This window comes from Cupressus sempervirens, chromosome 1 (genome assembly GCF_028749045.1).
Source record: "Cupressus sempervirens isolate cs-2001-9-10 chromosome 1, ASM2874904v1, whole genome shotgun sequence".
In the NCBI taxonomy this organism is placed as follows: domain Eukaryota; kingdom Viridiplantae; phylum Streptophyta; class Pinopsida; order Cupressales; family Cupressaceae; genus Cupressus; species Cupressus sempervirens.
The window spans coordinates 264,080,123-264,104,067 of record NC_143118.1 but is presented as its reverse complement, the minus strand read 5'-3'; the positions used below and the strand labels follow the sequence as shown (position 1 = coordinate 264,104,067).

General features: G+C 29.1%; 1 protein-coding gene across 6 annotated transcripts; it reads left to right on the top strand.

Moving 5' to 3' along the window:
- The first annotated feature begins 5,310 nt into the window (after positions 1-5,310).
- On the top strand, positions 5,311-23,187 carry LOC149577131 (uncharacterized). 6 transcript variants are annotated; one of them, XM_089828306.1, is made up of 6 exons: positions 5,311-5,842; positions 22,191-22,305; positions 22,427-22,499; positions 22,574-22,611; positions 22,798-22,852; positions 22,989-23,187. In XM_089828306.1, the coding sequence occupies exons 1-5, from the start codon at positions 5,438-5,440 to the stop codon at positions 22,827-22,829; spliced, it is 663 nt and encodes a 220-aa protein (XP_089684432.1). In that variant the 5' UTR covers positions 5,311-5,437; the 3' UTR covers positions 22,830-22,852; positions 22,989-23,187. The 6 variants fall into 6 exon arrangements, with proteins under 6 accessions (XP_089684432.1, XP_089684477.1, XP_089684381.1 ...); XM_089828255.1 differs by lacking the exons at positions 22,191-22,305; positions 22,427-22,499; positions 22,574-22,611; positions 22,798-22,852 and adding exons at positions 10,925-11,039; positions 11,179-11,260; positions 11,335-11,386; positions 11,557-11,611 and having other exon boundaries at positions 5,331-5,842; XM_089828228.1 differs by lacking the exons at positions 22,191-22,305; positions 22,427-22,499; positions 22,574-22,611; positions 22,798-22,852; positions 22,989-23,187 and adding exons at positions 10,925-11,039; positions 11,179-11,260; positions 11,335-11,386; positions 11,557-11,611; positions 11,750-11,983 and having other exon boundaries at positions 5,335-5,842.
- Positions 23,188-23,945: the final 758 nt, after the last annotated feature.

The window sequence follows — 23,945 nt, the reverse complement described above, 5'->3', positions numbered from 1 at the left end:
TAGGATAGGTACAACATGATTGAAAGTCATATTCATGATTTTATAGTGCAAATCCATTGATATCATAATAGGATAGCTACATTAATAAAGATAAATAGAGATACAAGATCAATATTATAACTAAAATTTTAAGATTTGTTCAAATGACTATTTTGTATTTTTGTAAATTGATTATATTTCATTATAATTCACCTATTTGTTTGAAGATTTATTTTTTTTGATTTCAAACTAATCTTGAAATGTGTACTTGAACTGTAATGAACATGACTAAATTAATACTAAAACAAATTGTGAGGATTTATTTCACTTAATCTTTTGAGATTAAAACTTTGGTTAGAATTAATGATACTTGGAAACACTTTTGGTAAGGATTCATTTCACTTAAAACTTTGATTAAAATTAATGATACATAGAAAAACTTTTGATGAGTCTACTAAATTGTGTTTTCTCAAAGAAGTAAAGTCTAATATTTTTTCCTATTATACAATTGGTGAGGCTCATCCCATTTGAACGAGTGTTTGAAACTTTCAATAAGAACACATATGATACAATTTTACATTACATTATATAAATAGTAAAAATAAACAAAGATTAATTAGTAAATAAAAAGTAACAAGATATACTTAATTTAAATTTTAAAAATTGAGGACACATATTTATGACAATAGATAAAACTCCACTCGAATCCACACACCTAATTGAAACTGGAAAATAAGCTCTTATCTTTATAAACGATCATAAAATCTCAAATATAAAATAAACAAAACTTATTTATGAAAAAATAAAGTCGAAACCTTTCAACAATCAGGGTACTTCATTCCTCTTCTTAATACAAAAAAGGTAGAACAAGGGCAGACAGCTTAAACAACACACACTAAGCTTGATTCTAATACTAAAAGTGTTAAATAGTCAAAGTTAACTTATTTTTTCCAAATCCAATTCTCTACTCAGTTACACCGTAGGCATTGCGAGGAGCCAAATTCTCCATCCGACAGTCAGCAATCGTGGAGAGACAATGGCTGCCATTGAAATAATCTTAAGCATTCATTATACATCTTTATTTGTCAGCATTGTAATATGGTGAGCCACACAGTACCTATCACATCACAATCCTTGTCATAATATTTGTCTCTTTATGAGTGGGGCAAGGACGAAGAAGCATTGTGGTCCAGCAGAATATAGTGTTCCGTACAGGTCAGAGTTTAATCGAGTTTCCCATTGGTGACTGTTGCTTAGCTGGAATGAAGTTGAAGAGATTCAATTAAAGGAGTTTTTGGAGAAGCTGAATATGTTGAAGGTGATTGATTTCCGCAACACATAGATCCAAGTCTTGCCAAAGTCCATGGATAGAATGAAATCTCCATAATCTAGGTAATCCCTCATCCAATATATGAGTTGCTCACTATAGTTTTGAGATCTATCATTATCCCCTCTCATTGGTAGCATTCTGTCCATGGTAGACAAGTTGAAACATCTCCAAATACTCAAGCTAACCCACTGTTATGGTTTGGAGTTCGTCTCATGCAACATATGCACATAAATACTAATAGTTTGTGTATTATGCACTCTGGTAGTTTGATGTTTTTTAGGCTTAGGAGGATTTTTGGTTTTCGTTTGAATTACATTTTAGGGGTTCAAGTAGATAGATGTCAAGCTCAGAGAGAATAGATGGTCAAACAAGAGCCTCGCATAAAGCATTCTCGATGCTTTATCATCCAAAAGAAATAAAGAGAAACACAGGGATAGTGATGTTTGTGCGAGGAGGATCTCTAGCATGATATATTTAGGCACAACAACGATGTTTTCTACTTTTTATGCTATGTTGAAACTATGGTGTCACTCGACCATGTCTATTGTCACGATAGACTCATATCTAGAGTTGACTATATCAGTCGGTCAGAGGTGTTGGATAGTTGGAAACCTATCGGCCTTGGTTTGTAGTCATTCTCAAAACAGAGGCTAAAAAAATTATAATTTCTTCGTCCATCATTATAATGTTAAACTAAAATATATGAGTGAAGGGGAGAGAAAATTAATATATAACAGTTTATAATTAATTAGATAAATATTTCTATATAGTTTAAAAACTAATATCTTTGAGTTAAAAACAATTCTTAGTTTTTAATTCTTTACTTTAAGTTTTATATTAGAATTAATTTTATCCTTATATGTTATATTGACAGTACATTTCAAAATTGACATATAATTACATCGGGCATACCCCACACTGGCATAATACCTTTATATAGGAGGTCATCACAAAAACGACCCTAAGAAAAAAGAAACCTTTCATGTTGTATTGCCAACTCCACAAATTCTATCTATGCATGTAAAAAAGCTCAAAATAATGGAATGATCAGTAGCAACAACAATGAAATATGAACGACTTGCAATAGACGACCCCTTTCAGATTCTTCATGTACACCTGCCAATTGGCACATGCATGGTGAGATGTTCAATGTTATTATATTATCCCTCTGTACAATATCGAGGAGTTACAGAATGCTTCGAAAAGAAATATTTTATGTCAGATGCATTGAATATTAGTTTATCTTTTGACTATTTATGATGTGATAGGTACTTTGCAACATCAAGATCGCCATGAAGAAAGATGGCTCAAACACTAACTCCACCGCTAGAGCATGCACCTCATTTTACATCTCAATAAACATCATCGTAGCGGCTGGGGACCTAATACCCCTACTTCACGGAGATGCGATGAAATTGAATTCTTTTATTTTACTAGATGATAATCTTGAGAGGATGTTTGGGCATCTAAATCAATGGCATCCCCACCAGCCAATATTATTTATTCAAAATTGTCGGCAGTAGCCTCCACTTCAACTATGTGCTAATAAAAATATCCCCTTTCTATATACCTGTCAATCTTCCTATTAGCTTTATCAAAGTTACATATAGATCTTAGCTGAAATCAAGAATCTCTAATATGCCATCAACGATAGAATTTTTTCCATAAGTAAGTGAACGACCATTGGAAAAATCTGATTCGTCTGTAGTTGCCTACTTGTAATGAAGCTATTGATGTAGCAATCTAAATACTCTCCATAGTAGTGACACAAGGTGGCTATGCTGATTGTCACCACTAGAACATTCCTGTGGACTTCTTGCAAACAGACGGTTCATATCCTAATCGAAGTTATCACTTCACTAATTTGTAGTTGTTGCAGTTTGATAGGGAGATATTACTACATGCCTACAACGTCTTTCAAACTACCTTTAAATAGAACTGAGCACCCATACATGATTGAAGGATTATGCATTGGAAACACACGCTACATAGAGAACAAAGGCTACTGAAATAGTTGTTTAGAATAAGGTTTTCTCCCTTCTGCCATCTATTTCTTCCCCCTTCATTTTTCATTATTTAGTAATAGGGATTGACCATAGTTTGCTTCATTTTGCTTGGAATGTTTTATGGTAATTATTTAGTTTTTTCTTGATGATTATAATAGTACATATCTTTCAACCTTTACTAATTATTCTTTAGTTTCAGGTGAAAGAAATATCAGTATAGATTCGTATTTGTATAAAGATGATGTGAAATTGGATTTAATATAAAATAGCAGTATGATCGTTAAGAAATATCAAATATAGGTTAATACTTTTATATGAAATAGTAAGACGAGTGTATAAACATCTTATATAATGATCTCACAAATGATGTAGAATCCTCCATTAGAATATGATCAATGGAAATCCACATTTCTGCTACATGAAGAATTAGTTAAGCCGTTCAGATCTTGATGCACATATTACAATCCAAATTAGGAAAAGTGCACAACTTCCTGTCTATTATTGAAATAGGAAAAGTTGAAAACATTAAAATCTTACCCATGCATATTGATTAGGCGTCAAGGACACAAGTTTCTTACCATCACAACTTTTAACTCTGAAACAAAGATTCCACATTTGTTTCCTTTTTGTCGACATTTTTAGCTTTAATTTTAAGGCTTGTTTATCTATTTGTTTAGAATGATATATATATATATATATATATATATATATATATATATATATATATATATATATATATATGTTGTTAATTGTTTTCATTTTGTTTAAATGTTTTTTCAAATTTATATGTATTGATTTTTTTAAAAGTTTAAGTTATGATTTATGTATTGATTAAACAATAATAAAAGTTTAAGTTATAATTTATGTATTCATTGGGTGTGATGATGGGCGCTGTGACAATGATTTGAGATATGTTATGAAGGTCAATTTCTGTCTCCACCCGCTAGATGGCCTACTTCTAAATCCTAGTGGAATAATTGCAGGGTGTATCCCTATTTTCTTCAATAAATCTAGTTTTCCTCGATCATGTATTTTAAGAACACGAATTTTGATCCCTAGATTAATCAAATCATATCAACTTATTTGTAGGGTCTTGTATTCCTTTTCCATTTAATTTGACGATGGTGACTTTAACTAGCATTGGACTAGCTGAGATTCTTGTAGGCTCATCTATTATTGATCCATACTTACAAGTTACATCTTTACACTCTATTCAACAACCTAATTCTACAATTACCAAATATTGAGTTCAACTCTCAGATGCTACACACACTCACTCGGCTCTTCTTCCAGACAAGTACATAGATTTGATCATTGAACAAGGTTTAGCAATGGGCACAATTATTTGTGTAAAAAATTATTCTTGCAAATTGATCAACAACTTCATGTATGCCATTTCTTTCCCACTACCATTGATTGCTTTTTCACTATGTCATGTTAATGTTCATGCTAAATTATGAAATTCAAATATGATTGAAATTTAGTAATCTACACAAGTTTAAGTGACATTACATACACACACAAAAATGGACCATATACTGGATGAACTGGAAAATCAAAGTAACTTGTTCACAAATTCATGGGACTTGAAACTTTTTTCAAAATACAAAGGTGCTCTTGTTTGCAATGGAAGAGGCTTGCACATTAATTTTTGCTCCTTTCACTCTCCCACCTATTTACCAAGGTGCTTGTTGATTACCAAATATATTCTATTAAATGTGAAGAACAATAAAATGTCTCATTTCTATTAGTTAAGAACAAATTTTACACCAAAATATAGCGTAACAAATACGGTGTAACTATTGCACACTAAGGTGTGATTGCTAGCATATAATGTTTAAGAGTGGCCCCAAAGGGAGATGAAATAGAAAAGCAAGCAGATATACCGAGGTGAAACATATTCCTCTTTTAGCTTCTACAAACCAAACATTATTCGTTTCTTGCCCCGCCATTTAAATCCAGCTCAAAATACTCTCTCCCTTTGTAAGTTTAGAATCAAACAAAACCTTGATCGACACGAAACCCAAAACAATATCCGATAAATTCACCGTCCAAAGCTCCCAAGCTTTCATCTTTGCCAATTGAAATTCTCGCGTCAATTAACGGCAAATTCCTCTTCCTCATGGCTTCTCTATCATTGAAGGGCGCATTTTCCTTGCCATCGGCCAGGTCCTCAGTTCGAATCCCGGGGAGCAGCAAGCCAAAACATTCTGTCGCCATTTCGCGGATTCGCACGCCTTCGCGGGCACCGCAGGTCGAAGCTTTGCCTACGAGAGGTCACGGGTTCGAGTCTCTTTGCGTGGTGACGCTTCCCAGAGGTCACGGGTTCAAATCTGTTCGCGTGACGCATCCGTCTGAGGGGGGCAATTCACAATTGGAAGAAGCAGATGTGATCACAGCAATTCCTACGGTGATGGCGTTCTACCAGGGATTGAATCGAAGGGACGTTAAAGCAGTTACTCAGCTGCTTGCAGATGAGTGTGTTTTTAACGATTCCCAATTTCCAGGAACCTTCGACGGGAAGAAGGTCAGCCCGACTTCTGTTTTGTTTACAGCTTTATCTCATTTATATGGAGATTGTACTTGAATTTATTTTGTTAATACTTATATTTTCAAACTTATATTTTATAATTACTAGTCTTTTGAGTATTATTATTATTATTAGATTCTGTCCTTGCATGAATTTTTTTATTTTTTTAGTTCGTAAGCAGGAATATTTATGCATTCATGTAGTGCTAATATCACATTAACACTAACCAATCAAATTAAAGAATTTAAAAGATTATATGAAATTTCAAATGTTTATATTTATTTTTTATTTTTTATTATTTTATGAATCATATTTTTCATTCATTCTATTGGTCCATACTATTTTTGATGAGGGAGAAAAATATTTTTCTTCAACAAAAATACAAATATTTTCTAAACATTAATGTATGCATTAATTACAACTTTATATTTTCCACATTTATGACAAGTTGATAAGATTTATTTATTTTTCAATCATTTTATCTTCCACCTCATACAATATGTCTAATCAATATTAATTCTCAATAGCAATATAATTTCAATATGTGAATTTCTAATTTTTTTAAAACTTTGATTTTTTAATTAAAGTAATTAAATTATTACTATTATTTTACTTTTATAAAAATAAATTATACAATATTATTTTTTAATTATTTTTTATAATAGTGTTTGTAATATGTATAATTGATAAGTGTTACAATTTATAAATTATATCATTTTTTATTGGTAATATTTTTTATTTAAACAATTTATCATTTAGTTTAAATATATTTAAAACTTACATATATATTTTAATATTAAATTAATAATTATATTTTACATTAAAAAACTACAAAAAAGAAATAATTCAATTTTAAAAATGTATACATTATTATTAAATTTTTACAAACTATGTATTAAAATTAAATAGTAATATTCTATTTCTTATTTATTACATCATATTTATCCACCAACATCAAATTTATATGTATTACATCTATTTATTATTTGCAAATGTACATATTAAATTATATAGATATTATTTCATAATTAAAAATTACTTAATTTTATGAAAATTTTAGAAATACAAAACATTAAATAGTGAATCTTCTATAATTGTGTAAAATTAAACAATTAGTTTTACTTATAAAATATTTTTATATTTCAATACATTTCATTTTTCCTTATATAAATGTGAGTTTTAATATAAAAATTAAATTCTTAGTTTCATTAATTAAAATATAATATATTTTAATTTTTTTATTATAACCATGATTTTATTTTGACTTTTTTTTTATTAAGAAAAATAACTATATTTAATTCTCTCTTACTCACATGCACAACTTATGTTGGTATCACTCTATCTTACTATTTTATCTAACTTCATCTTCCTCCTCTATATTATTTATCATTTTTTCTTCTGCATATATGTTTATGTTATTATTGTTCTATACTGCTATTTATCTCTATCTAATGATTAAAAATAGTGTGACTTCCATTTGATAATCAAGATGAGAATAATACATAGTTGGGGAGTTTTTCCAACTACTTATGGTTCTCTAGTAGCATGCATAAAATGTTTAAACATATAATGTGATACTCTAAATGTTTCATCACTTTTTCAAGTTCTATAATTCAAATATCGGTATGGATATCTTTCCTCATTGCACATATATTAAGTTGTCAATGTAGAAGGTGCAAATTTGTCTAAAGCATATGTATTGATCATAATATGATATATTGGGAACTTTGGCTTCTTATTCTTGGGCTTAAATGCCCAAAGATATAATAATATAACACAAGAACTTAACAACAAAATATGAGTCATCCTATTAGATCACAAGTGCATTTCTAGGAGGATAATTTAACAATAAAATATGAGTCGTCCTATCAAATCACAAGTGCATTTCTAAGCAAAAATTAATGCATTCACAATGTTAATTTAGAACTATTTAACCTTTTTCTCACTCATCTACACCTCTACAACCATTATGCATTGCGTCTCTTGTTTATTTATGCATTCATGTCATGTTAATATGACATTAACACTGACCAATCAAATCAAAGAATTTGAAACTTCAAATGTTTACATCTTTTTCTAATTTTTCATTATTTTATAAATCACATTTTTCATTCATTCTATTGGTCCATACTATTTTGGGGGGAAAATTAATTTTCTTCAACAAAAATAAAAATATTCTCTAACAACTTCATCATGCATTGATTACAACTTTATCTTTTCCACATTTCTGATAAATTGGTAAGATTTTTTTAAAAATCATTTTATCTTCCACCTCACACAACATGTTTAATCAATATTAATTAGCACAATCTATTTTTCTTACCAAGTTCAAATATAGAGATAAATATTTTTAATTTCTTATTTTAAATATATTTATTATTAGTTTTACATTGATGTTTATTTTTGACTATTTGATATGACTTGTTCCTAAAACTTCATGTAATGCATAAGTTCAAATTATACTTACCACACACACACACACACACACACACAAACACACAATATTTTTAATATAATTTCAATATGTTATTTCTTTGTATTTGAATTTCTATTTTTTTTAAAACTTTGATTTTTTAATAAAAGTAGTTAAATTATAACTATTATTTTACTTTTATAAAAATAAATTAAACAATATTAATTTCTAATTATATTTTATAATAGTATTTGTAATATGTATAATTGATAAGTGTTACAATTTATAAATTATATCATTTATTATTATTATTTTTTATATAAATAATTTATTATTTAGTTTAAATATATTTAAAACTTAAATATATATTTTAATATTAAATTAATAATTATATTTTATATCAAAAAAATACTAAACGAAATAACCACAAAAAAGAAATAATTCAATTCTAAAAGATATATAAATTATTATTAAGTTTTTATAAACTATGTATTAAAATTAAATAGTTATATTCTATTTCTTATTTATTCCATCATACTTATTCATCAACATCAAATTTATATGTATTACATCTATTTATTGTTTAAAAATATACATATTAAAATATATAGATATTATTTCATAATTAAAAATTACTTAATTTTATGAAAATTTTGGAAATACAAAACATTAAATAGTAAACCTTCTCTAATCATGTAAAATTAAACAATTAGTTTTATTTATAAATTATTTTTATATTTCAATACATTTCATTTTTCCTTATACAAATGTGAGTTTTAATATAAAAATTAAATTCTTAGTTTCATCAATTAAAATATACTATATTTTAATTTTTTATTATAATCATAATTTTATTTTGACTATTTGTTTTATTAAGAAAAATAATTATATTTAACTCTCTTTCTCTCTCTCTCTCTCTCTCTCTCACACACACACACACACACACACCTTATGTTGGTATCACTCTATTGTACTATTTTATCTCTCTTCCTCTTCCTCCTCTATATTATCTATCCTTTTTCCCTCTGCATATATGTTTATGTTGTTATTGTTCTATACTACTATTTATCTCTATCTATATCTCTATCATAAGTGCAAGTTCCATTTGATAATTAAGATGAGAATAATACAAATATTCAAATATTGGTATGGATATCTTTCCTCATTGCACATATTTTAAGTTGTCAATGTAGAAGGTGCAAATTTGTCTAAAGCATATGTATTGATCGTAGTATGATATTAAGTACGTAGTACCATATTGGGGACTTTGGCCTCTTATTCTTGGGCTTGATTGCCCAAATATATAATAATATAACACGAGAACTTAACAACAAAATATGAGCCATCCTATCAGATCAAAAGTGCATTTCTAGGCAAAAATTAATGCATTCACAATGTTAATTTAGAACTATTTAACCTTATTCTCACTCATCTACACCTCTACAACCATTATGCACTAGGCAGGAACTATGATGCATTTTGTCTCTTCTTTTTATATAGACTATTCAAACAATTATTTAATTATATCTCAAAGTTTAAGAGATATAAAAAAAGTATCAATTTGAAAGAGTTTATTTATAGTAGTTTTTTTTTATTTTTTATGATGAAGCTCGTTATTATTATTTTAGTGAGGAATTTGATTTTACTCTTTTTTATCGATTATTATTAATAGTTTTACTTTGCTAAGACTCTTGTCTCATAAAGATTCAACATTCTAATTTTGCTACATTTTAATAATTTATTTTTACTAAAATCTAAGTTCTATTACATTGAAATAAGTACAATTCAAATAAAGTAACTACAAGAATATAATTAAAATAATTAATTATTTATGAGTTTCATTATCATTAGGATATATATTTAGTAGATAATGATGAATACTACTAACTATTATTTGTTCTATTTGATTTGATAGTTTGTTAAATAATATAAACATTTATTAAATTCATTAAAATTACATTCAAATTTAAATTAAATTAATTTTAAAAAAAAATTTAAATACTAATTTGTACAATTTTTTTTTTGAAACCTTATTTTTGAAATTATACATTTGAGTTTCAAAATATATGTACAATGTGTTTTAAATTCTTAATTAACCTTAGTATTTCACTTTTTGTTTAAAAACAAGAAAAATGGGTCACATATACAAATAGTACTCCCTATTGTTAGAGTGTTTTTGGATTCAGTTGTGTCAAAGCTAGTATTGCCTAACCAATAGTCATCATAGTTGCTCTTACTACAACAAAAGTTACATACCTTTACAACAATTTAGAAAATTGAGATACAAAATACAATACAACATTACCATGTTGCATTAAATGGGCTTCCGAGCATGCGCTGGATTGGAACATTGTTGATCATAACTTGTTGGCCACGATAAAGCTCTTTAGTGCTCTTTGTTTCCTCTGTTATTCTGTTCTCTTTGGTATTCAATGAAAATTTTCCCTCTCTTTTAGTGAAACATTACCATTTTGCATAACCATTTTTCTTCCATTGAAAGATATAAAAGTTAGACGATTAAAATGTCTAAATAATACCGACAAAATACATTTTCATGATGAAGGTTATTGAAACCATCAAAAACAACTTTACTATTCTAATTTTAATATTATAATAATACTAATTTATTAAAAGTTTCTAAGGTTTCTTACTTTGCTTTAATGTAGATGGTATTGAAATTTGTAAATGATTTGGTTAGAGCTATGGAAAAGGACATCATATTTGTTATAGAAGACGTAAGCGAAGGAGATGATTTAAATGTGGTTGTACTTTGGCATTTAGGTAACTAATTTTATTTTATTAATATTTGTAGTGAGCTAATTTTATTTTATTAATATTTATGTTATTATAAGTATAAAATGTGCTTATAATAATTTATTTTATATGTATATTCTAAAATGAATATATTTAATAAATGTAGAATGTGAAGGTAAAGTAATGCCACTCACTAAAGGTTGTAGCTTCCACCATTGTGAGAAACAAGGAGAAAGAATAGTTATAAGGTAAGATTTCAATTATTTTAGTGTATGTCATATGTTTTTATTTATACTTAATCATTCTTTTTATATTTAAATAGGTTTGTACAAGATTTCATGGAACCACCACTCAAACCAGGTCAACTAATTTTGGTATGCAATATTTTTAAAATTTTATATCAAACATTATTTATTTAATATAATAATACTAAAAATAAATTGAAATTTTATTATTATATTTTATAAGTGTGTTTTTGTAAATAATATGAATACATATTTAGAGATTTTTTCTAAAATATTTAAATTTTTATTGGTTCTTGCAGCAATTATTGAAGATGATTTCATCCTTGTTTAAGGCATCTCCATACATTGCTCAAAGTATACTATTATGACATCTATATTTATTGTTATTTTAATATATTTGATAACAGTAAATCATAATTCATAGATAATCTTTTTTTTTTTTCTTTTGATTTTTCTTTAGACTTTCTAACATGTGTTTTTGTTTTGATGTAGAACTCCTGACAAATCCTTATTATGCATTTGGAGGAGTGATTGCTATTTATAGGAATTATTTACATCCTATAATATGGCCATTTGTCAACCCATTCTTAATATATTATCGTATGGTAATTAAAATATTTGTGAATTGGATAGCTTTCTTTGTTAATATTGTATTAAAAATTATGAAATACTTTAACAAGTAATTTTTCTATTCATATAAATCAAAATTTGAATATTTTTTCAATATATTGTAAGAACTTTTGATTTACATTTAATTGTAAGCATAGACTTTATTCATTTTTTATTTTTTTTTCAATTCTTCTTTATTGTACTTGTGATAATACATCATTTTGATAGTTGGCTAATTTTAAAGAAATATTTTATTTAAAATGATTTTTTTTTTTACAATATATAGTATAATATTTTAGATTGAAAAAGTATAAATATAATGATATTTTAATAGATGTTATATTATTCTTGTAATATATTAATGAAAGGAAAGTAGAAAAATATAAATTTGCACAATTCATAGAATATTAACTTCATAAAATGATATACCATTTACATTTTTATCATGGGAATCTTATGATTGTAACATTTAAACATAATTTTGATAAAATTTAAATTTATAATCATATCATTTGAGCACAATTTTGAAGAAGAAGAAAAAAAAAACCTAGGACTCAAGATCTTTGGCCCTTAAAAAAGTTAATAATATCTTGAGCTAATGTAGGGCAAATATGGAATAGGCTAGGTTTCTTTGGTTGTGTTTGGTGTTATCTCAAGGTTCTCTAATGATGAAATGTAAGGGTGGGTCCATGGATGTGGTCCCTGTCCTACAGTGTCCCCTTTACCACAATAAAATAGCCTTTGTTTAACGAGATTTAAATTTGAATCTATAGTGTGAAAGATTAATGGACTTAAATTTTAATCAATTTTATTAATTCACATATTATAGCATTCATCTTATAACTCATAAAATGTATTTTAACTCTTCATTTTCTTTAGACCTATGCTTTTCCTTGATTTATTGCTCAAAGAAAGGTATCATGTTATAGATTAAAATAAGTGTGACACAATTTCATGATAGCTCCAACATGCAAAGTGATACATTCAATTAATTTCTTGGCCAAATTGAATTTTCTCTTTAAATTTTGGTTGGAAATACTATAAGTTCATTAAAAAAAAGTGTGTTAGAATTTGATGATTATATCAAGAATTATGATGTGAATATCAGGATTTAACTGTGTGATTTGGAGTCAAACTCGATGACCCATGTTTCATGAGTAGTGATTCAACATGAATCCATCTCTCATGAGAATAAATGGAACACTTAGCACTCATTGGATCTAGGTGATGCTCACAGGGGTGAAGCACCGGGACTTCCCGGGAGGTCACCCATCCCAGTACTACTCCAGCCTGAGCGCGCTTAACTACGGAGTTTCCTCCACAGTTAAACCCAAAGCTTGCAACCCCATTTACAAAACCTTCACCAAGTGTTGTGCCTTATGAACCATTCATTAGAAAGCCCCTTAAGCTCATCAATTGATAAGTAGGAGATGATTTCCACAGCTAGTCAAATTGTGATGTGAATATCAGGATTTAACTGTGTGATTTGGAGTCAAACTCGATGACCCATGTTTCATGAGTAGTGATTCAACATGAATCCATCTCTCATGAGAATAAATGGAACACTTAGCACTCATTGGATCTAGGTGATGCTCACAGGGGTGAAGCACCGGGACTTCCCGGGAGGTCACCCATCCCAGTACTACTCCAGCCTGAGCGCGCTTAACTACGAAGTTTCCTCCACAGTTAAACCCAAAGCTTGCAACCCCATTTACAAAACCTTCACCAAGTGTTGTGCCTTATGAACCATTCATTAGAAAGCCCCTTAAGCTCATCAATTGATAAGTAGGAGATGATTTCCACAGCTAGTCAAATCACACAGTTAAATCCTGATATTCACATCACAATTTGACTAGCTGTGGAAATCATCTCCTACTTATCAATTGATGAGCTTAAGGGGCTTTCTAATGAATGGTTCATAAGGCACAACACTTGGTGAAGGTTTTGTAAATGGGGTTGCAAGCTTTGGGTTTAACTGTGGAGGAAACTCCGTAGTTAAGCGCGCTCAGGCTGGAGTAGTACTAGGATGGGTGACCTCCCGGGAAGTCCCGGTGCTTCACCCCTGTGAGCATCACCTAGATCCAATGAGTGCTAAGTGTTCCATTTATTCTCATGAGAGATGGATTCATGTTGAATCACTACTCATGAAACATGGGTCATCGAGTTTGACTCCAAATCACACAGTTAAATCTTGATATTCACATCACAATTTGACTAGCTGTGGAAATCATCTCCTACTTATCAATTGATGAGCTTAAGGGGCTTTCTAATGAATGGTTCATAAGGCACAACACTTGGTGAAGGTTTTGTAAATGGGGTTGCAAGCTTTGGGTTTAACTGTGGAGGAAACTCCGTAGTTAAGCGCGCTCAGGCTGGAGTAGTACTGGGATGGGTGACCTCCCGGGAAGTCCCGGTGCTTCACCCCTGTGAGCATCACCTAGATCCAATGAGTGCTAAGTGTTCCATTTATTCTCATGAGAGATGGATTCATGTTGAATCACTACTCATGAAACATGGGTCATCGAGTTTGACTCCAAATCACATAGTTAAATCCTGATATTCACATCACAATTTGACTAGCTGTGGAAATCATCTCCTACTTATCAATATCAAGAATTAGTTAATTAGCCTGCATTTTTGAAAACTTAAAGCTAAATATGAATAAAGTACTCACATTGAAAGTTACTTTATTAGATATGAATTACAAGCATACATAATTCAATGCAGAATTGTGATGAATTTCAATATGTATTATTTTTTTGAGAATTATTATTTTAAAATTTAAATTTGTATAACATCTTATATGATGCTTATTTAAGTTCAATAAGGATTACCTAATTATTATTAAATTTGGTATATAATTCAATCTAATTGAGTCTTATAAACTAAGTGAAATCAAATTAGTTTTAATTAGAGATAAAGTTGATGTAATTGAAAATTGTATTAAATATTATAAATATTTTGGTTAAGTGCATAATTAGGTATAACAAGTGTTGATAAATTATCAAAACAATATGAATATTACATGTTAAAGGCTTGACACTCACATTTATCCAAGACCATCATCTCTTAAATGTGCTCCATTCAAGGTTTTCTATCATTTGAAATGAGAAACTCTACAAATAATCTTTTTTCATCATTACTAAAACTTATAAAAATAAACATGTCTGGAGTCTAGTGGGATATACCTAAATCAATTGGTATTTTTAATCTCATGGATCATCTCATGAGTTGAGTAAGAGATTTTTATTATTCTTCTACATGCTTAATCTAGTTAAAACTCTCATATCTCCTTCCTCCTCTATATTTTAATCCAACATTTTGTTTTTCAATAAGTGATTTTTTGATACTCAACCTTGGTATCAAAATGGAACATTTTCCCTTCATTTTTGCCACTAATGGAATGTATAATTTTCATTGTATTTTGAATTAAGGTTGAGTTTCATGATGATTTGAAATTTTCTCCCTAAAACCTAAACCCTGAGTATATATTTTTTTCCAAAGGGTACAATCTCCATATACAAGCTATAAGGTGTTTAGTGTTCTAATTGTTCAATGAGTTTCCTGGCCATAAGCTTTGATTTTTAAGTTATGAAGCCAAGGGTTTCATTTTGTATTTTATCGAGCCCATTTAAAACCTTATATTTCTCAGTTTCTTATTTTTCTTGGTCAGTTGTGATTAACCTTTCATAAGTGGGAGTAATTTATTATTTAATCACAATCTAATGGTTACTAGATCCTTGTAGCTTCCTAAATACTCATTCTAGTATCAGAGCTATGGGTTCACACTAGCTATTCAATGAGCACCTTCAAATGTAACGTTATCTACATGCCTAGTAAAAATCTTTAAGTTCTTCACCCACATTCTTGTAGAATTTACCCATGGTTTTGCATTTGGTTTTGAAAATGGCTAGATAAACCCCTTTGTGACCATTACTAACGGCTAAAACAAAGAATATAGCCTCCTTTGTGCATTTGTAGTAGTTAACATGATTTACCTATGTTTTCTTATGTTAGTATGGCAATTAGTGTACGTTTTGGATAAATAATTAGAAGTCATCTTGTTATCATAGAGACAAAGTACTTGGGACATGCATAATAGTTATTTTGGCTAATGCATTGAATTCACTTATCAATTCAAGGACTTAGGAATGTAGGAACGAATTCCTAGATGTTAAAGTTTACTTAATATATTTTAATAATAAGTTTTGAAAATGTGTAAGTTAGTTATTTATGTCATTTGAACAAAGAATTGAGGAAAAGGGGTAGTAAGGAAGGTTTTTTTATATTTGTGTTTAGTTACCAATGATTATGCTATGTGAGCTTTGTTTGTGTTGTTATGCGAATATTTTGATGATCAATGCATAATAGAGGTATATGGGCATGGTCAGATACTAGAAATTACAAATCACTAATCAAATATTTGACACATTGGTATAGTCAACTTTTGGTATTTCTCTATACTACTTGTAAGTTGTATATTTTTGTAGAGCTATGAGCTCATTTTTCAATACAACTTCTAAAAGGGTTGAGGCCTCTAACAAGGTCAAAGTCCTCTACCAAGGACAAATACATTATATGAATTTAATAGATTCCTAGCAGCTCTGGCAAAACCTTTTGCAAGGTACTTTTTATTAGTGGATCATTTTGTGGGTGCCATCCCCACTATGGTTTTCCCTTGGTCAAGGTTTCTCTACTTAACAAAATATGGTGATATAAGTTTCTTTGTTGGATGTTCATTAATACTTTTCACTTTAGTTATTCATACATGTATATGGTTTATTTATGATATCTATTATGGTCAATAGTGTTGGAATACTGATTCATGCCCCCTCTCAGTATTCCTTATTTCTAACAACATCACTTGCCCTTTCCTTTTCTCCCCCTTCAATAAAATGGTATTATTATTTTTGATAAGTCAATGCATAAACTATGTCACTAAAATAAATTTAATTAATGCCAAACAACCCTCTCTCCATAGATGTATTTGCCTCAAACATAATGAATTTAAAAATAATATAAAAATTTCTTATGGTACAATTTATTAATTACAAAATATTGTTTCTTTAAAAATGTTAAAAACCCAATAAAATTTAATTACAACCAATCATAAAAATGTGAAATAAAGAAGAAAAAATGTTTTAATATATAAACTGAGTTCAAACTTTAGGTTATAATTTTCTATCACAAATTTCAAGACACAAATTAATTCATTAAAATAATGTTATTCTCTTTCTTAATAAGACATGGACTAAAAGTTGTATACAAATTTTTTATTTAAATTATTAAGTGAAGAAAATTATTTTGTAGGAGGTTCTTTTGAGGAATTGGCTAAAGAAAAAACTTAAACATCACCTATATAAAGACAAATGTAGAAAATAACTAAATATCCCTAAACGATGTACTGTTCTCTAGAGCCCTTGGATGACCAAAAAATTGATCATCGCCGTTCAATTTTTTTCCATCGGCTTCCAACCCAAGTGCCAGTTCCTAGGTTTGTTGATACGTGATGCTCACCTACATACCGAAGGATATGTAAAAAACCGATCATGTAAGATGAGAATCCAACCAATACAAACATTCATTGTGATTCAAACTAGTGTTAATGTGGATGCCTCAAACTCGTCAAATGTGTTGAGCAGGGTACCCCACCTATCTTCCTTTTTAGGAAGAGCGAGTAGTGGTCATTTTTGTCTTTGCTTGAGGCTCAGGGGCAATTGGTATTTCATGAAACCAGACATGAGGAGATCAGGGGTGAGGGAAACACATTAGATTCAGTGTTCTTGTGGCGAAAATGCAATAAAAAAGAGTTATTAAATTATCTTTATATTAAAAATAACTTAAATCTTCAATTTCTAATCTTATCTATTTCTAATCCTATCTATTATTTTGAGAAACTTATTATTTTCTTATTATACTTGTGTCATTGTGAGCTTATAAACAATTAAGTAATTTAACTAAACGTTAGAGACATCATGGGTCTATTAAAGATCATATAATTAGATTCCAATGTGTGTGCATATAACATAAACATTTAATTTAAATATTTGAATTTAATGGTTGAATAATCATGGGGCCATGCCAGTTCATCCAACACTTGAAATTACAAAAAAGAATCTAAATTGAGTTCAATCAAATGTCCACTAGATTGAATTTTGTTTTATTTAAATATTAACAAAATAGGTTATTTATAGATCTTAGTAAACTATTAGATAATGTTCTTCAAACCTTCTTAATAATTTGGTTAGCCATAATTCCACCAACCTACTAGATTCCTCAACAAAATTATCTAAGAGTTGTGAACAATCCTTATACAATTTGTTAATGGACACCATACATATAGTTGTGTGGAATTCAAGCATAAAATCACAAGACCTCATTCATACTAATGTGAATGATAGAGGATTTTCTTTTAATTGCTTAACTAAATAAATTTGGGAAAATTATTTCAATATTACACAATCTAGCAATATTGAACATCAATAGGTAATCAAGCATACTACTAATTCTATGATGTAGCTACATATGAACAAAGATATTAAAGATATGAAGCATTGACAATGTCAAAGGTTATAATACACACACTAATGGCTCCAAGGATTCATAGTCTTGACTAATGTCCAAGAGGTTTAGCTTAGTTGGTTGAAGAAACTAGTTCTCTTTATGGAGACCTTGGTTTAAATCCCAAGAGGGACATCTTTGTGAAATTTTAAATTTTAACTCTTGATCTTCCATTCGTTTATGCTCAAGAGCTTAGAAAAGAATTTACATGAATATATGGAAGAGTATTTACTTAGCTAATATTTTATTGTTTAACGATGTACCCATTGGATACTAATTTGCAATTTCTAATTATATACTATTGCTTATCTATCTAGTCCTCTTTAGGTTTCAAATTTATACCATATACCTAAGTGATTAAAAATAAATTTCAAAGAAAATCATTAAGCACAATTGTGTCAAATAAAAGCAAATAGAAAATGACATAGCAGTCTTGTCAAGTCAAATAATTACACATAAAAATTAGCTACTTGTGGCCGACTGATTTTTCATGTTTCGAGTCTCTGTTGTATAATAGGGGAGAGGACCTAGTAGTTGAACACCCTAACTTTGTGTTTCTCAAAATCCTATGTAGAAATTTCAAATCACTCACAATTTTTTATAGTAGCTTACTTGGCAAGTCTCTTGCTTATAACTAAAGTTTTAGAGCCACATCATCAAATATGATGCCACATTGACATAATTTTTGCCAAAGTGTCAAAAACAACCCCCCCAAAAATTGAGACCAATCATAGTGCATTGGAGACTTGTTAGCATGAATTTTGATGATACTACATTGGGGGACTATCCTTAGCGTTGGAGAGTATTGAAATGTTGCATTCATGATTGGGTTTGTTATTGATGTCAACATAACATTGTTTCTATAAAGACTGGCTGAGTAGTATATAGAGATCTTGATGGTACGAACAATGGTTTGATTGTATGGTCATGCACAATTATGGACATGTTTAGCATAGTGTCCTAGAATGAAGTGGCTAAGTGTGTAGAGTCTAAGTTGGTGATGTACAAAAGGTAGGACAACAGCGGACAGCTTAAACAACACACACTAAGCTTGATTCTAACACTAAAAATGTTAAATAGTTAAAGTTGACTTATTTTTTCCAAGCCTATTTCTCTACTTTGTATGTGATGTTTAAGAGTAGGCCAAGAAGGAAGATGAAATAGAAAAGCAAGCAGATATGCCGAGGGGAAACATATTCCTCTTTTAGTTTCTACAAACTGAACATTATTCGTTTCTTGGACCGCCATTTAAATCCAGTTCAAAATACTCTCCCTTTTAAAGTTTAGAATCAAACAAAACCTTGATCGACACGAAACCCAAAACAAGATCCCATAAATTCCCCGTCCAAAGCTTCCAAGCTTTCATCTTTGCCAATTGAAATTCTCGCGTCAATTGATGGCAAATTCCTCTTCCTCATGGCTTCTCTATCATTGAAGGGCACATTTTCCTTGCCATCGGCCAGGTCCTCAGTTCGAATCCCAGGGAGCAGCAAGCCAAAACATTCTGTCGCCATTTCGCATATTCGCATGCCTTCGAGGGCACCGCAGGTCGAAGCTTTGCCTACAAGAGGTCACGGGTTCGAGTCTCTTTGCGTAGCGACGCTTCCGAGAGGTCACGGGTTCAAATCTGTTCGCTTGACGCATCCGTCTGAGGGGGGCAATTCACAATTGGAAGAAGCAGATGTGATCACAGCAGTTCCTACGGTAATGGCGTTCTACCAGGGATTGAATCGAAGGGACGTTAAAGCAGTTACTCAGCTGCTTGCAGATAACTGTGTTTTTAACGATTCCCAATTTCCAGGAACCTTCGAGGGGAAGAAGGTGAGCCCGACTTCTGTTTTGTTTACAGCTTTATCTCATTTATATGGAGATTGTACTTGAATTTATTTTGTTAATACGTATATTTGAGTAGAAGACTCCAACTTTCAAACTTATCTTTTATAATTACGAGTTTTTTTTAGTATTATCTTTTTAGTATTATTATTTTACCATTCAAACAATTATTTGATTATATCTCAAAATTTAAGAGATATAAAAGAGTATCAATTTGAAAATAGTAGTTTTATTTAAATTTTTATGAAGAAGCTCGTTATTATTATTATTATTGTATTGCGAAGGCACATGCTAGTGCATATTCAATGATTAATTCTTCCTACTTCAATCAATGAAATGTAAGAATGTTTATAATTAAGTTAATTCTTCAATTTTTTTCTAATGTTTATATGTCAAATCTTATATTAGTCTTATAGAAGTGGATTTGTAGGAACCACTACCCTATATTTAAGTTCAACGATGAAATATATAAAATATGAAACACATAGACTTATATCAAACTTATAAAACTTATCAAATAATTTTTTAGCTATAATAGTTACATATTATAAATTTAAAAATATTTTATGTTAGAAACTGATATATGTAGTTTGAATGATAATTGTTTCTAATCTTAATAATTTAAATAATTTAAAGAGAATAAATGAATTCTAACATTACACTTATATAATATTTTTCTTTAATTATATTTTTTTAGAAATTATTATTCTTCAAATATTTAAATATGTATGAAGATAGTTTTTTTAATCTTAAAAAATATTCATTAAATTATATTAATTAACATCATTACAACTCACTATTCAATTTTTATTCTTCAACTATTATAACTTATCTCAACTCACTATTTTCTAATTATTAAAATTTTAATCTCAAACTATTACAATTTCTGACATATACAAGCCACTACATGACACTTGTTTAAGTGAGAAGTTTGATTTTACCCTTTCTTACCAAAAATTATTTATAGTTTTACTTTACTGAGACTCTTGACTCATAAAGATTCATCATTCTAATTTTGCTACATTCTAATATAAAAATTTACTAAAATCTAAGTTTTATTACATTAAAATAAGTAATATTAAAACAAAGTAACTACTAGAATATAATAAAAATAATTAATTATTTATGAGTTTCATTATCATTAGGATATATATTTAGTAGATAATGATGAATACTGCTGACTATTTGTACTATTTGATTTGATATATTGTTAAATAATATAAAGATTTCTTAAATTCATTAAAATCATGTCCAAATTAAAATTTTTATTTTTATTTTTTATTTTTAAAAATATTAATTCGTACACCTTTTTTTTTGAAATCTTATTTTTGAAAATATACATTTGAGTTTCAAAATAAATGTACAACACGTTTTTAAATCTTAATTAATCTTAGTATTTCACTTTTTGTTTAAAAACAAGAAAAATGGGTCGCATATACAAATAGTACTCTCTATTGTTAGTGTTTATGGATTCAATTGTGTCAAAGCTAGTATTGCCTAACCAATAGTCGTCATAATTGCTCTTGCTACAACCAAAGTTACATGCCTTTACAATAGTTTACAAAATAGAGATACAAAATACAAGACAATGTTCATTACCATGTTGCATTAAATGAGCTGGCTCAACTTGTTGACCAAGATAAAGTTCTTTAGTGCTCTTTGTTTCCTTGTTGTTTTGTTCTCTTTGGTATTCAATAAATTTTTTACCTCTCTTTTTTAGCGAAACATTACCATTTTGCATAACCACTTTTCTTCCATTGAAAAATATAGAAGTTAGACGATTAAAATGTTTAAATAATACCCACAAAATACATATTCATGATGAAGGTTATTGAAACTATCAAAAACAACTTTACTATTCTAATTTTAATATTATAACAATACTAATATATTAAAAGTTTCTAAAGTTTCTTACTTTGATTGAATGTAGATGGTATTGAAATTTGTAAATGATTTGGTTAGAGCTATGGAAAAGGACATCATATTTGTTATAGAAGAAGTAAGCGAAGGAGATGATTTAAATGTGGTTGTGCTCTGGCATTTAGGTAACTAATTTTATTTTATTAATATTTGTAGTGAGCTAATTTTATTTTATTAATATTAATATTATTATAAGTATAAAACATGCTTATAATAATTTATCTTATATGTATATTGAATGTGAAGGTAAAGTAATGCCACTCACTAAAGGTTGCAGCTTCCACCATTGTGAGAAACAAGGAGAAAGAATAGTTATAAGGTAAGATTTCAATTACTTTTGTATATGTCATATGTTTTTATTTATACTTAATTATTCTTTTTATATTTAAATAGGTTTGTACAAGATTTCATGGAACCACCACTCAAACCAGGTAAACTAATTTTGGTATGCAATATTTTTAAACTTTTATATCAAATATTACTTATTTAATATAATAATACTAAAAATAAATTGAAATATTATTATTATATTTTATAAGTGTTTCTTTGTAAATAATATGAATACATATTTAGAGATTTTTTTTTTTAAATATTCAATTTTTTATTGGTTCTTGCAGCAATTATTGAAGATGATTTCATACTTGTTTAAGGCATCTCTATACATTGCTCAAAGTATACTATTATGACATCTATATTTATTGTTATTTTAATATATTTGATAGCAGTAAATCATAATTCATAAATAATCTATTTTTTTTCTTTTGGTTTTTCTTTAGACTTTCTAACATGTGCTTTTGTTTTGATGTAGAACTCTTGACAAATCCTTATTATGCATTTGAAGGAGTGATTGCTATGTATAGGAATTATTTACATCCTATAATATGGCCATTTGTCAACCCATTCATGATATATTATCATATGGTAATTAAAATATTTGTGAATTGGATAGCTTTCTTTGTTAATATTGTATTAAAAACTATGAAATACTTTAACAAGTAATTTTTCTATTCATATAAATCAGAAATTTGAATTTTTTTCAATATATTAATGCAAAAAGAGGGGTAAAAATTTATTAAGACATAAAGGAATACAACAAGGAGAGCTCAACAAGGAGCTCGATCTTGAGCAACAAGATCATCAAATTCTTGCACCATCTCAAAGGACAGTTGCCTCCTATCCCTAATATTCCAACCCGGATCATGACTAGATGCCCATTTGGCTAAATAATCAGCAGTTCTATTCCATTCACGAGGAATATACGTGAACCTAATGAACTGAAAAGAGGAAGAGAAGAAAAGAATCTACTTAACAACAGTAGCCAGCTGCCAACTAACATCCTCAAGCTCTTGCGAAGAAAGCATGTTCACCACTACCTGGGAATTAGACTCACAGATAATCTTACTCCATCCCCGCAAGCAACACTGTTCCACAACATATAAAATAGCCCGAGCTTCCATGAGATTGTTAGTATAATCACCCTTATGAACTGAGAAGAAAAATTTAACATCCCCAGAACTACAACGAGCCACTCCGCTAATACCAGCCGGACCAAGATTCCCACGGGAAGAACCATCAGTGTTAATTTTCAGAACTCCACAGGGAGGAGGAGTCCAGTGCCCATCCCGATTAACCCAACCCTTCCTCTGATGATGAAGCTGCCTGGACATAGAAGGAAACTTATGAGCTGCAGCCCCATCCTGCAGATGAAAATTGAGTCGATTACAGATAGCAAGATCAACCGGATCCATACCCCCATCAAGCTCAC

What these genes read in the sequence shown, in the direction of transcription:
- LOC149577131 (XM_089828255.1), top strand. Translation starts at nt 5,438, where the DNA reads ATGGCTTCTCTATCATTGAAGGGCGCATTTTCCTTGCCATCGGCCAGG. An exon ending in GAACCTTCGACGGGAAGAAG is followed by an intron (nt 5,843 to 10,924) that starts GTCAGCCCGACT and finishes GCTTTAATGTAG; the next exon opens with ATGGTATTGAAATTTGTAAA. An exon ending in ATCTCCATACATTGCTCAAA is followed by an intron (nt 11,612 to 22,988) that starts GTATACTATTAT and finishes GTTTTGATGTAG; the next exon opens with AACTCTTGACAAATCCTTAT.